Here is a 13,623-nt window from a genome sequence, read left to right as displayed (position 1 = left end):
TCAACGACAAATCTAGCTAAGGGATTTGAAGTTTCAAAGTTGTGAAACCGATGAAGTTTGAAAGGTCACCTAGTCCAACGCTTAGTGTGTGTTCGTGTTATTAGTGTAATATAAAGGTATAAGATTAACTCTTAAGATGCTGTTCAGGGACACCTAGAAGGCCCAATATGGAAGACCCAGAAGCTAAAACTAAAGATGCACATAAGAAAATAGGTGAACCCTCATTACCAATAAGGGCATGCAATTTTGAACTCTTATGTATCATACATCATCCAGATCATTCGACCACATAACATGTTGCATGCCATGCAGGTAAATCTTACCCACCTCACGTGAGGTGAAAGGCCTTGCTAGGTCGCATGCAGGCGGTTAGAGTGATGTTGCTAGGGTTATTTGGAGCGCAGTGTTCTTTGAGTGCTGTTTTAATGTGTATAAGTAAGTGTTACTTGAGAGTTCTTCTTTATCCCATTAAGAGATAGTCTATTTATAGGAGTTTTCCCAAAACTAGGATTTATTGCCTCCTGGACGTGGTCTTAACTGCTCCCTTTCATTGAGGAGATTATGGTCCGGATATATTTTTTGAGTCAATAAGGAATTTCTTTTTATCTAAGTGTCACGTCGGACAGACCGTAAGGGAGACTGCATTGGGTTCAGTCAAGGCAGTCAGTCCCTTCGTTAGGCGATAGACGCCCTAATCTAGGACTTTGTCAAATAAGACACTACAATTTTTAACCAAACTAGATATAAAGAGAACACTTATTTTACATATTTTAGTTTTTTAAATCATTGTTATTCAAATTTGTTAAAATTGAAATGACTGATAAAAAAATTGAAAAATTCTTTACAAAGTATTTTCAAAGAAAAGAAACCAATTTGTTTTAAATGATTTGTGAGAAAACAATGGTTTTCTTGTGGTGAACACATCGATCATTATCCAAATTAAATCATATATATATATATACATATATATATATATATATATATATATATATATATATATATATATATATATTCTATTATTACTATCAATAAAACAAATTAAAACAATGTTTATTTAATTTTTCATATCAACTATTGATATATTTTCATTTTCATAAATATAAATTAGAAAATGAAAACAATTAAAATTACATTAAAAAATTTAAAAGTAAAAACTATTTTAAAATAAATTTATTTTATAAAATGTGATAATTATAATAGAATATAATGTAACAAAAAAAAACAATGATTTTGAAAAAATTATATATTTTTTTTTGTTATTATACTATAACATTACAATATACTGTATGGTATGTAACTAAATCACAGTTAGAGTATTATTAAACTTTATTATTAAAAAATAGCAATCACATAAAAAGCATCTATTTTATACATCAAATTACTAATTGAAATCTTTAAGATTAACTTTTTCATCGAAACAAGACACGTGATTTTACTAGTATAAGGTATAAGAAGGAATATTATCCCATGTCGCAAGAATAAAACAAGGGTAATGCTATTTGACATTTGTGCCCCAAATTAAGAAATTCATTTATAGAATTTGTTTTGAAAAAAACAACAATAAAATTAATTTTATAATTTTATTAAAATTAAAATCAGTACATAATTTTTAACATTATTCTTTCATCAATTAGTTGTTAACTTATTTTCTAAGAGCAACTTATTTTCTAAGAGCACAAGTTAGTATTACCCATAAAATACTATAAGTTTTGTTATGAAAATTTTACTTTGTATCCCTACAATTATATTCATACCCCTACACTAAAAAAAAATTGGACCGAAATATCCTTGTATAAATAACACATATTTTAAAATTTTTTACTTTTTTCTCACATTTCAGAAAAAATTGAAACACCCAAAAATATATAAATCGGAACATTTTTCCAAAGTCTTCCGGTTTAAGAAAATATACCGGAACACTTAGAAAAAGAATTCCGGTAATTTTTAAATTGTTTACCGGAACACTCTCGGTAGGGGTGTAATCGGACCGGTTTGGACCGGTTTTTGGTCAAACAAAGGTCCGAACCAATAATATCTTCATCGGTTTGGTTTGGTTCGGTTTTAAAGAATTTTCAAAAATAGAACCGAACCAAACTAATCGGTTTGGTTCGGTTTGGGTTGGTTCGGTTGGTCGGTTTTTAATATATTTTTTTCAAACATTATGTTTATCAATGTATTTTCCAATATTGTATTTTTCGGTATATTTTATGCTATTGTTTTTTAAAATAATACATTTCGTGTCATTTATTTGATGCTCTAATTTTTCAAATAACTTACAAGGTGCACTTAATCCATATATGAAACAATGACATAGTTTCATTGCATAATGAAATAGATTCACTATAAAAGTTGAATCTTGACATCGGAATGTTGGAAATAGATTTGAAAGTTTAACAAATAGAACACAGAAAAACACACATCAATTAACATGTTTCTGCCTTAAATACACATAAAAACTATTTTGTAACAAGACTAGAAGGAGTTTTGTTGAAGAAGAAATCAGAAAGGTAAAAACAAATATGAAAATTAACGAAGAGAATTTGAACCCGAAGAAGGATACCATAACTTATCATAATGGCTATAGTGAGAGCAACATTTGAGGTAGACAACTAGAGAAGTAGTTTAGTGGAAACAAGTTTTTGTGACTTATGATTTTTACTTTATATGTTTTGGAGTTTTGTTCTAAATACGTGTTTTGCTTAAAGGAAGAAAGTGAAAACAAAGATGGAGAATGATTGGAAAGGTACAAAATTTGAGCTTAATGAAGGGTGGAATAAAGGATTTAGAGCGTAATTATTTTCATTGGTTCGGTTCATCGGTTTGGCGGTTCCTAAAAACTAAAACCGAGAACCGAACCAAATCACATCGGTTTTTATTGGTTCGGTTCGGTTTTAGAACCGAACCATAAACAATCGGTTTTATTTCGATTTGGTTTGGTTTGGATTGTCGGTTTAATTGGTTTTTTGTGATCCGCTTACACCCCTAACTCTCGGGTAATTTTTCTAGACTTTACGCAACGGCTTAAAACCGTTGCTAAAATGAATGGCATATAAATAAATCTTGCCTAAAGTATATTTTGTAAAAAGTGATTGTTAGTAAGTGTTGTAAAATAGCTTTAGGCAACGGTATATAAGCAACACTTTCTCTCTGTTGCTAATTAGCTTTAGGCAACGGTTTATAAGCGTTGTCTAAAGACTAGAAACTTTTTTCAAAAAATTAAACCATCGGAACACTTTAAATAAGTGTTCCGGAATGTAGCTACAAACACCATTTTAAACAATTATCGGAACTCTTTGTCTAAGTATTCCGGTGTGTTTTTTTTAAGTCGGAAGACTTTAAAAAAGTGTTTCGGTTTTTATATTTTTGAATGTTCTGAAAATTTTTCTAAAATGTAAGAAAAAAGTAAAATATTTTAAAAGATTTACTATTTATATGAGTGTATTTTGGTCCAAATTTTTTCGTGTAGGGATATTGATATAATTGTAGGGCTACAAAATAAAATTTTGTTTTGTTATGCAGGGAACAAAAAGATTTTATATAGAAAAACTGATCGTATTAAATATGAATGTGTGTGCGTTCAGTGCAATATAAGGGCACCTAAGAAAGCTTTCATTTCACACACCACACACCCCAAGCTAGTGAAGCAAGCTATATAACATAGTTTCCACTTTCCACCACCACCATGAAATTTGATCTTTTCACTATTCTTGCATTAATCTTCTCATTCCAAGCAGTTGTATCTGTTACACCATTGCATTTTCAACACCCACTTGACCCTTTAACCAAACAAGAATTTCTAGAAGTTCAAACCATAATCCGAAACAAATATCCCATCTCAAACAACAAACTAGCTTTCCACTATATTGGCCTCGATGACCCTGAAAAAGAGCATGTCTTAAAATATGAAACACAATCAACTCATGTAACAATTCCACGTAAATCTTTTGTCATTGCTATCATCCATAGGAAAATCCATGAAATAGTAATTGATTTAAGGTTGAGAAGCATTGTCTCTGACAGTGTTTATAAGGGATATGGTTTCCCTATCTTATCCGCTGATGAACAATCCCTAGCAATAGAGCTTCCATTTAAATATCCTCCTTTTATTGCTTCAGTTTACAAGAGAGGTTTGAATCTCTCAGAGGTGTTGTGTTCTAGTTTTACTATTGGATGGTTCGGTGAAGAGAAGAATAGAAGAACTGTGAGTATAAATTGTTTCATGAAAGAAAGTACTGTGAATTTCTACGCCAGACCAATTAGTGGAATCACAGTAGTTGCTGATCTTGATCTTATGAAAATTGTTGAGTATCATGATAGAGATATTGAAGCAGTGCCAACAGCTGAGAACACTGAATACCAAGTTTCAAAGCAAAGCCCACCATTTGGACCGAAACAACACAGTCTCATTAGTCATCAACCACAAGGTCCAGGCTTCCAGATCAACGGCCATAGTGTTAGGTAATATACTTTATGATTTATTGTGTGCTATATATACATCACTTGCTTTAGAAATAACATATCTCATGTGTTTGTACAGTTGGGCAAACTGGAAGTTTCATATAGGATTTGATGTACGAGCGGGTATTGTTATATCACTTGCTTCTATTTATGATCTTGACAAGCATAAGTATCGTCGTGTTCTATACAAAGGCTACATTTCTGAACTTTTTGTACCTTATCAAGATCCAACTGAAGAGTTTTACTTTAAGACCTTCTTTGATTCTGGAGAGTTTGGATTTGGTCTGTCTACGGTGTCTTTGATACCCAACCGTGATTGTCCACCACATGCACAGTTCATTGATACATACATTCACTCAGCTGATGGTACCCCAATCTTGTTGAAGAATGCAATTTGTGTATTTGAACAATATGGAAATATCATGTGGCGTCACACCGAAGTTGACATTCCTAATGAATTCGTAAGAGTCTCTACTATAACCAACTAATTCAATTATTTAATAAATGTATTAGTAACTAGTTATCTCTTTGTTTTTTCTTTTTTCCTTAAATAACATTTGACAGATCGAGGAATCTAGAACAGAAGTGAACTTGATCGTAAGAACTATAGCGACTGTGGGAAACTATGACAGTGTTATGGATTGGGAGTTCAAAGCAAGTGGCTCCGTCAAGCCTGCGGTAAGAGACAACATACCCCATTTTGGATTAAAGTAATTCTGATTAAATTCTTAATATATCCTTTTATTTATGTATACTATTGGAAATCATATAGTGTTTGTCTAGCCAATGGACTTTATTGGAGCCTATATAGGTGTTTGGCTTGTAAGAAGGAATCATAAGCATTAATTTAAGTGATGGGATACTATGTAGGAATGTTTGAAAAAATAATCATCATTCTATGCCAACAGTCCTGAACATCATGGTCATACTTGCCACTGAGCTGACATTCATAGTGGGTGACTCGAACCGATAGGATCCAAAACCATATTTGAAATCATGCAGCGTTGTTAGTGATACACATTATGTAGCCATTAGACTTCCTCACATTCATCTATGTGTTGAATCACTTTCATACATTGCACAATATGCTCCATATGAGTTCTATGCTAAGTAGAGAGTTTGTTACACATATACAAACTTCTCTAAATAAGTATTACAAGACTTTTTCAGATGCAAAACAATTATATCTTCAGGTCTATACAATAACATATTGCTTTAAAATAGAAATAATAGATTGTATTTTGTGGCATTTTATTTATTTCTTGTTTCTTCTAATATATACAGATAGCTCTATCGGGTATGATTGAAATTAAGGGAACAAATATTAAGCACACAGATGAGATTAAGGAAGATATACATGGTAAACTAGTGTCAGCAAACTGCATTGGAATTTACCATGACCATTTCTATATGTACTATCTTGATTTTGATATTGATGGTACACACAACTCATTTGAGAAAACAAGTTTGAAGACCGTAAGAATCACAGATGGAAGTTCAAAGAGAAAGAGTTATTGGACAACCGAAACTCAAACTGCTAAGACTGAATCAGATGCAAAAATCACAATTGGACTTGCACCAGCTGAACTTGTTGTGGTTAATCCAAACATAAAAACCGCTGTTGGAAACGAAGTCGGGTATCGTTTGATTCCAGCAATTCCAGCTCATCCATTGTTAACAGAAGATGACTATCCACAAATACGCGGTGCATTTACAAATTATAATGTTTGGGTGACACCATATAATAGAACTGAGAAATGGGCTGGTGGACTTTATGTTGATCATAGTCGTGGCGATGATACTTTGGCTGTTTGGACTAAACAGTATGAATTTTTCTTTACTTGAAAATTTACAAGTAAATGGTCTTAGTTAAAATTGATTAATATACTAATTAATTTAATTTGTTTAATTAAAATTGCAGGAATAGAGAGATTGTGAACAAGGACATAGTGATGTGGCATGTAGTTGGAATTCATCATGTTCCAGCACAGGAAGATTTCCCAATAATGCCACTATTGAGCACTTCATTTGAACTGAGACCAACTAATTTCTTTGAGAGGAACCCAGTTCTTAAAACACTTTCCCCAAAAGATGTTGCATGGCCTGGTTGCTCCAATTAAAACTATCCAGCTTTGTTGAAATTTAATTAGTAATTTTGGTTTTAAATAAATTCTAATTGTTAGGGAGTAATTACTTTGAGTTATTTTAGCAATATTTTTGTTTTAGTTTTTTTTTGTCAAGAAGTTAATGACTTTTTAAAGGTGAATAAGTGAGATGTCGCGGATTCGAACTCGCATTTCTGCATCTGATGTTCTTGCACAACTATCAACTGAGTTTGTTGAATGAAACTTTGTTTTAGTTATTATGTTTCACATTTTAAAATGTGGTAGTGGGTGATTATTTTATTTCACATGTAAAAGGCCAAACATGTTTGTAGTTTGACTCATTCAATTAATTCAATTTCCATCTCATAATTAGTGGAGATATGATCTTTTATGAAGAGAATTTCTTTGTAGATCTCCCTAAGGGGAGAATCTCCGGCGAAAAACCAAAAATACCCCTACTTCAGAAATGCATTTTCGAAGTAATTTTTTTTTCAAAATTTTTTTAGAATTCAGAAATACACTTCCGAAAGCATCAAATGGGAGGTGTTTACAGAGATGCATTTCTGAAAACACCTATTTTGTTGGTTTCTTGTTGTTCTGGGTGTTAGCATGTATTTTTCGGAAGTATATACTTCCGAAAAATACATTCTTATGATGGAAAGTACATGCTAATGCTATTCTCAATTAAATCTACTTCCTTCTTATGATGGAAAGTACATGCTAATGCTATGTATGTATAATTTAGATATCTTCCCTTTTTCTGCAGAGAGGTTCTGTGGCAGCTCTAACTATAACATGACATTATATTGTTTCCTGTCGCTCTGAAACCTAATGTATTGCTTAAGTGTTTTAGCTTTCTGCAATGGATTTATTGTAAGATTGCTTTTTATTTTCTCCTTTTTCTCTGGTCTAACATTAGTATTGCATGAAAATGAAAATAATTCGGTGCAGGATGGGTTGGATTCTTTTATACTGTATGGTTATGGTTAGTAACTAGAAAGAGCCTACCGATCGTTAGTTGGTCTAATGGTGATTGGCCCTAGACTTGATAGGGAGAACCACGGTTCGATCCCCCGCAACTGCGATTGGGAGGGGGCTAGAACCACTTGATGTCAGAACTGACCCCGGGGAGGGGTCTAGAACCACTTGATTGATGTCTGACCCCGAACCAAACTTAATCAAATTGATGATCTAGTTTCTCACTTTGCTTTATTTTCAGGCCATTATCCTATTGCTTTTCATGATATCATCAAAGATTCAAAGTGGCAGAAGGCCATGGATGAAGAGATTGAAGTAATAGAAAAAAAACAACACTCAGGAATTAACAAATCTTTCAAAGGCACAAAAAAATCTATTGTAGTGAAATGGATGTATAAGAAAAAGCTCAATAAACAACTAAAAGAATGCTTGAAGCATAAAAGAAATGCAGCAAAATCAACTCTCATTTTGGCGAACTGGTTGCTCTACTTACTCGCTCGAAGTTCCGGTGGCCATCAAAAAGTCACCCTCACAGACAACTTCGCCTCCAACATATGCCTTTCCTTCCATCTTTGCTATTCCAAATCGCTTTTGCAGTTTGATAAGTGTCATTCTCATAACTAAGGTGTCTCCAGCAATCACAGGCTTCCTAAACCGTACTTTGTCTATACCGGCAAAGAAGAAATTCTCGCGAGAACCTCCCACCTCAGGTTGTAACATAACCAAGCCACCTACCTGTGCCAATGCCTGCATAAATAAAACACCTCACATTCATCACCACAAGCCGTAAATGAAATACAAATGAAACCTGGGAAAGCAAGTAAGAACCATACCAACATACATATTCTATTCACAATAAATTGAGATGATATGAACATTAAGTTTGTCACAGTTGCACATTGATCTTCATATATAAAATCAACAGCAGAGTGGCATGTCAAGACAATCATGCCAAATTTAAATTGTAATTTCATTCATACACGTGTTTGAACATGAAAAATCATGGGAATTGTCATTTCATCTAGAACATACATTGAAATTGCACTTGACATCTTGGCTTAAGGCACTTTGAAAGCATGCTTGTTGTTTCCAAACAATTGAAGTAATTGTGAACTTGAGTCTTGAGCTAGGTACACCATCAATCAAGAACAAAACCACAATTGATTTCATGTCACAGACTGCAACACGACCATTTAAAAGTTCAAAAGCAAGTTTGGTTTTGGAATTTGCAAACGATAACACTTGTAGCATAGAACTGAGATGAGAAAAAATAACACTGCAATGAGGTTCTTTTCCTTGTGGAGTGTCATGGACTTCCATTTTAGTTTCTGTGACAAACTGGAATTCTTTTTCCAATAGAGCACTTTTGTGTTGTTTATAAACAGGAACAAGACCGCATTCATTTCCTACTACCAGAAGTAGGGAAACAAAACAAAAGTCCAATTTTGTCATTGGAGCAGTTAACCCAGCCACCTTTTCACAATTAACCTCTCCTGCTATGTAGCAACTATAAGACAAGATTAAGTGTGTGACATCAAACAAAGGACATATTCCGTATAATAACTCAACAGATTAAACTCTTTCAACTTTTTGCGAACTTTGGCTAGAATCAAGTCTCAATTCTATTGGCCAAAGAAGAAAGAGGACATTAAAATGTATGTGTTACAATGTGTAACTTGTCAACAAGCAAAAGCAGTCAATGTGGTGCCTGCAGGGTTGTTGCACTTGCAACCACTGCCTATTCCCAATCAAGTATGGGAAGATGTGGCAATGGACTTTATTACCGGATTACCGAATTCCCATGGACTCACAGTCATCGTGGTTGTCATTGATAGGTTGACCAAATATAGTCATTTTGAGCCACAAAAATCTGACTATCGGTAGCTGAAGCATTTATGGAAAACATAGCGAAATTGCATGGGATGCCGAAGTCGATTGTGTCTGACAGGGACAAGGTGTTTACTAGTGCTTTTTGGAAACAATTGTTCAAGCTACAAGGCACAACTCTAGCTATGAGCACAGCATACCATCCTCAAACGGATGGACAATCGGAAGCCTTGAATAAGTGTTTAGAGATGTACTTAAGGTGCTTCACTTTCAACAATCCAAAAGGGTGGTATAAAGTCTTAGCTTGGTCAGAGTTCTGGTATAATACAGCCTATCATACAAGTGCAGGAATGTCACCTTTTAAGGCTTTATATGGGAGAGAACGACCAACACTAGTAAGATATAACAATAACTCTGCAGATTCTGCCACAGTGTTAGAACAATTGCAGCAGAGAGATTTGGTGATTACACAACTCAAGGCTAATTTGATGAAGGTCCGGCAGAGAATGAAACAACAAGCTGATAAAAAGAGAAGAGAGTGAAAATTAGAGGTGGGAGAACTAGTATTGGTCAAGCTTCAGCCTTAAAGGCAACAATCTGTCACCTTGCGGAAAAAAAAACAAGTTGTCTATGAGGTACTTTTGCCCTTTTGCTGTCTTGGAAAAAATTGGAGAAGTGGCTTACAAGTTACAATTGCCCGCACCAGCTAAGATTCATCCAGTGTTCCATATCTCAGAGTTGAAACCCTTCAAAGGAGACTCACGAGAACTATATTTGCCCATGCCTCTGTCAACAACAGAAAATGGTCCTATCATTCAACCAACTGCGGTGCTAGACGGCAGGATTATCATACAAGGAGATCAACAAATTCCACAGGTCCTCATTCAATGGGAGGATGGTGATATACCAGAGACTACGTGGGAAAACTATAAAGATATGCAACTGAATTATCCGCTTTTTAATCTTGAGGGCAATATTGATTTCATAGGGGGAGGTATTGTAGTGAAACCGACAGCAGGCGTGAGGGGAAGAAATGATGACTCAGCAAATTCTGTTGCAACCAATTCCAGAGATGTGGGAGTGAGAAGAGGGTGCAGGGTGCGTGCACCCAATTCGTGTTTGAAAGGGTATATATATATAGCAGAATCTAGAATAAGGAGGATATTGGATTGTGTGTGATCATTATTTTCTCTCTAATTATCTTGTGTTACATTCAGTTTTATTCTTCCTGCACTGTACTTGATTTCTTCCTTTTGGAAGGTGATTTTCATTTATCAGTAAACAACCCTTTCAGTTGTCATTAGTACATAACAATCAGCATAGCTCATAAAGCACAACATTGTAAACTTGCACAAATATGAAACATGAAAACCATAAACACGTCGAAACCGTTAATAATATAAAAAAATAATAAAAGGTGTTTACCTCAACCATGAGCACACCAGGCATGATAGGTCTTTCTGGAAAATGTCCAGGAAAGAAGTTATCATTTATGGTTACATTCTTAATAGCCACTGCAGAAACTCCAGGATTATATTCAATGACTCTATCCACTAGAAGAAATGGAAACCTAAACAAAACCCCACCAAACAAAAAAAAAAAGAATTGATTAATGAAATAAACACATTGAATTGAATTGATGCATCCAATAAAAAACCAAAGTTTTACCTGTGTGGTAGAATATCACGAATCTGATTGATATCCAATATGGTTGGAAATGCAGGGTACCCTACAACAAAATGAAAAATCAAGAAACCATTAAAAATGAGAAATTGAACGTGGGTGGTGAGAAGAGATGAAAACAAAAACGCATACTTAATTCAATTGGGGTGTTTGCGGAATCTGAAGAACAAGAGAGTGAAAATCGTCTTGTGGCATTGGTGTTCCTCAACTGGGTAGGTATATGCAGATATCTGGAGGTGGTGAATCTGGGAAATGGAGATTTGGGGGCATATGAATGGGGAGAGATGGTGTTAGTAAAAGTTGAGGATGCCATTGTTGAGGTTTAGTGAGTTTTGGTACCAACTGATTTATGTGAATGGAGTATCGGTATTATTTAGGCGTTCCTACACTTTCTCCAAAGAATCCTTTTGAACGTAACTTATTTGAAAAAAAAATCGAGAGCATACTTATTTCTTTCAACTTTAAAAAAAACTAGTAACAAACCCGTGCATACGCACGGATTCTGGTGTGATACGCGCATTTATTTATATAATATATTTATTTTAAATAGAATATTTAAAATGAAAAAATATTTAGATCAATAATAAATTTTTCGTATATCAAAATATTTAGATCAATAATAATTGTTTTCCCTCTTATATCATTCTTGGATCATAAATATTTGAATCATATATATCATCTTTCTTATATATAAATATGTAGACAAGAATATATTTTTCCCCTATTCAAATATTATTTATGTTTAGATATCATTTACAAAAATATTTGGATAAATTGTAAATTTTTGTATATAAAAATATTTAGATCAATAATAGATTTTTTTTGTCATATACCATTTTTGAATAAATTTTTTATGGATCTAAATACCATTTTTCGTATATTAAAATATTTAGATCAATAATAATTTTTTTCCATATACAAATATTATTATTTTTGTTTAGGTATCATTTATAAAAATATTTGAATAAATAGTAAATTTATGTATAAAAAAATATTTAGATCAATAATAGATTTTTTCCCGTATATCATTTTTGAATAAATTTTTTTTGGATCATAAATTCCATTTTTCGTATATAAAAATATTTAGATCAATAATATATTTTTCCCGTATTTAAATATTATTTATGTTCAGTATCATTTACAAAAATATCTGAATCAATAGTAAATTTTTTTATATAAAAATATTTAAATCAATAATAGACTTTTTCCCGTATACCATTTTTGAATTAAATTTTTTGGATCATAAGTACCATCTTTCATATAGAAAAATATTTAGATCAATAAATTTTTTGGATCATAAGTACCATCTTTCATATAGAAAAATATTTAGATCAATAAATTTTTTTTCCCGTAGACAAATATTATTTATGTTTAGGTATCGTTTACTAAAATATCTGAATCAATAGTAAATTTTTGTATATAAAAATATTTAGATCATTAATAGATTTTTTCCCGTATACCATTTTTGAATTAAATTTTTTTGGATCATAAATACTATTTTTCATATAGAAAAATATTTAGGTCAATTATAGATTTTTTCCCGTATACAATATTATTTATGTTTAGGTATCGTTTATAAATATATCTGGATCAATAGTAAATTTTTGTATATAAAAATATTTAGATCATTAATAGATTTTTTTCCCGTATACCATTTTTGAATTAAATTTTTTTGGATCATAAATACTATTTTTCATATAGAAAAATATTTAGGTCAATTATAGATTTTTTCCCGTATACAATATTATTTATGTTTAGGTATCGTTTATAAATGTATCTGGATCAATAGTAAATGTTCGTATATAAAAATATTTAGATCAATAATAAATTTTTCCCACATATCATTTTTAAATTAAACTTTTTGGGATCATAAACACCATTTTTCATATAGAAAAATATTTAGATCAATTAATAGATTTTTCCCGTATACAAATATTATTTATGTTTAGGTAATGTTTACAAAAATATCTATATCAATAGTAAATTTCGTATATAAAAATATTTAGATCAATAATAGATTTTTTTTCCCGTATATCATTTTTGAATAAAATTTTTTGGATCATAAATATCATTTTCCGTATATAGAAATATTTAGATCAATAATAAATATTTTCCGTATACAAATATTATTTTTGTTTAGATATCATTTATAAAAATATTGAGTGAATAGTAAATTTTCGGATAAAAAATATTTAGATCAATAATAGATTTTTTCCTGTATACCATTTTTGAATAAATTTTTTTTTAATCATAAATAATATTTTTCATATATAAAAATATTTAGATCAATAATAGATTTTTCTGATACAAATATTATTTATGTTTAGGTATCATTTACAAAAATATCTGAATGAATAGTAAATTTTTGTATACAAAAATATTTAGATCAATAATAATTTTTTCCATTATATTATTTTTTATCAAAATTTTGTGGATCATAAATACCATTTTTTTTAAAGAGTAAATGGAGTATAGAGAGATTGGGGTAGAAAACTAAAAAGGTGAAGAGAGAGAAAAAATGGTGAAAATAAGTTATAATATAGTTAAATAAAATATTAAGATATAATGGACA

General features: G+C 31.7%; 2 protein-coding genes across 2 annotated transcripts; one reads left to right on the top strand and one right to left on the bottom strand.

Moving 5' to 3' along the window:
* The first annotated feature begins 3,621 nt into the window (after positions 1-3,621).
* Positions 3,622-6,726, top strand: LOC131632653 (primary amine oxidase-like). The gene is made up of 5 exons (XM_058903396.1): positions 3,622-4,458; positions 4,538-4,919; positions 5,023-5,136; positions 5,743-6,281; positions 6,380-6,726. Exons 1-5 carry the CDS (start codon positions 3,683-3,685, stop codon positions 6,576-6,578), a joined length of 2,010 nt encoding a protein of 669 aa, XP_058759379.1. The 5' UTR covers positions 3,622-3,682; the 3' UTR covers positions 6,579-6,726.
* A 1,136-nt stretch (positions 6,727-7,862) lies between these two features.
* On the bottom strand, positions 7,863-11,453 carry LOC131632661 (uncharacterized). Its single transcript, XM_058903402.1, has 4 exons — positions 11,184-11,453; positions 11,037-11,097; positions 10,794-10,938; positions 7,863-8,288 (listed from the first exon to the last, which is right to left on the bottom strand). Exons 1-4 carry the CDS (start codon positions 11,362-11,364, stop codon positions 8,031-8,033), a joined length of 645 nt encoding a protein of 214 aa, XP_058759385.1. The 5' UTR covers positions 11,365-11,453; the 3' UTR covers positions 7,863-8,030.
* Between the last annotated feature and the right edge of the window lie 2,170 nt (positions 11,454-13,623).

Source organism: Vicia villosa, linkage group LG1 (genome assembly GCF_029867415.1).
Source record: "Vicia villosa cultivar HV-30 ecotype Madison, WI linkage group LG1, Vvil1.0, whole genome shotgun sequence".
Classification (NCBI taxonomy): domain Eukaryota; kingdom Viridiplantae; phylum Streptophyta; class Magnoliopsida; order Fabales; family Fabaceae; genus Vicia; species Vicia villosa.
Note: the sequence above shows the minus strand (reverse complement) of the source record. Positions and strands in the feature narration are given on the sequence as shown.

Excerpts from the sequence above, each read along its gene's own strand:
- LOC131632653 (XM_058903396.1), top strand. The coding sequence starts at position 3,683 with ATGAAATTTGATCTTTTCACTATTCTTGCATTAATCTTCTCATTCCAA. Across the intron at positions 4,920-5,022 it reads TTGACATTCCTAATGAATTC|ATCGAGGAATCTAGAACAGA; the intron begins GTAAGAGTCTCT and ends AACATTTGACAG. Across the intron at positions 6,282-6,379 it reads TTGGCTGTTTGGACTAAACA|GAATAGAGAGATTGTGAACA; the intron begins GTATGAATTTTT and ends TTAAAATTGCAG.
- LOC131632661 (XM_058903402.1), bottom strand. The coding sequence starts at position 11,364 with ATGGCATCCTCAACTTTTACTAACACCATCTCTCCCCATTCATATGCC. Across the intron at positions 11,098-11,183 it reads AAACACCCCAATTGAATTAA|GGTACCCTGCATTTCCAACC; the intron begins GTATGCGTTTTT and ends ATTTTGTTGTAG. Across the intron at positions 8,289-10,793 it reads CTGGTGTGCTCATGGTTGAG|GCATTGGCACAGGTAGGTGG; the intron begins GTAAACACCTTT and ends TTATTTATGCAG.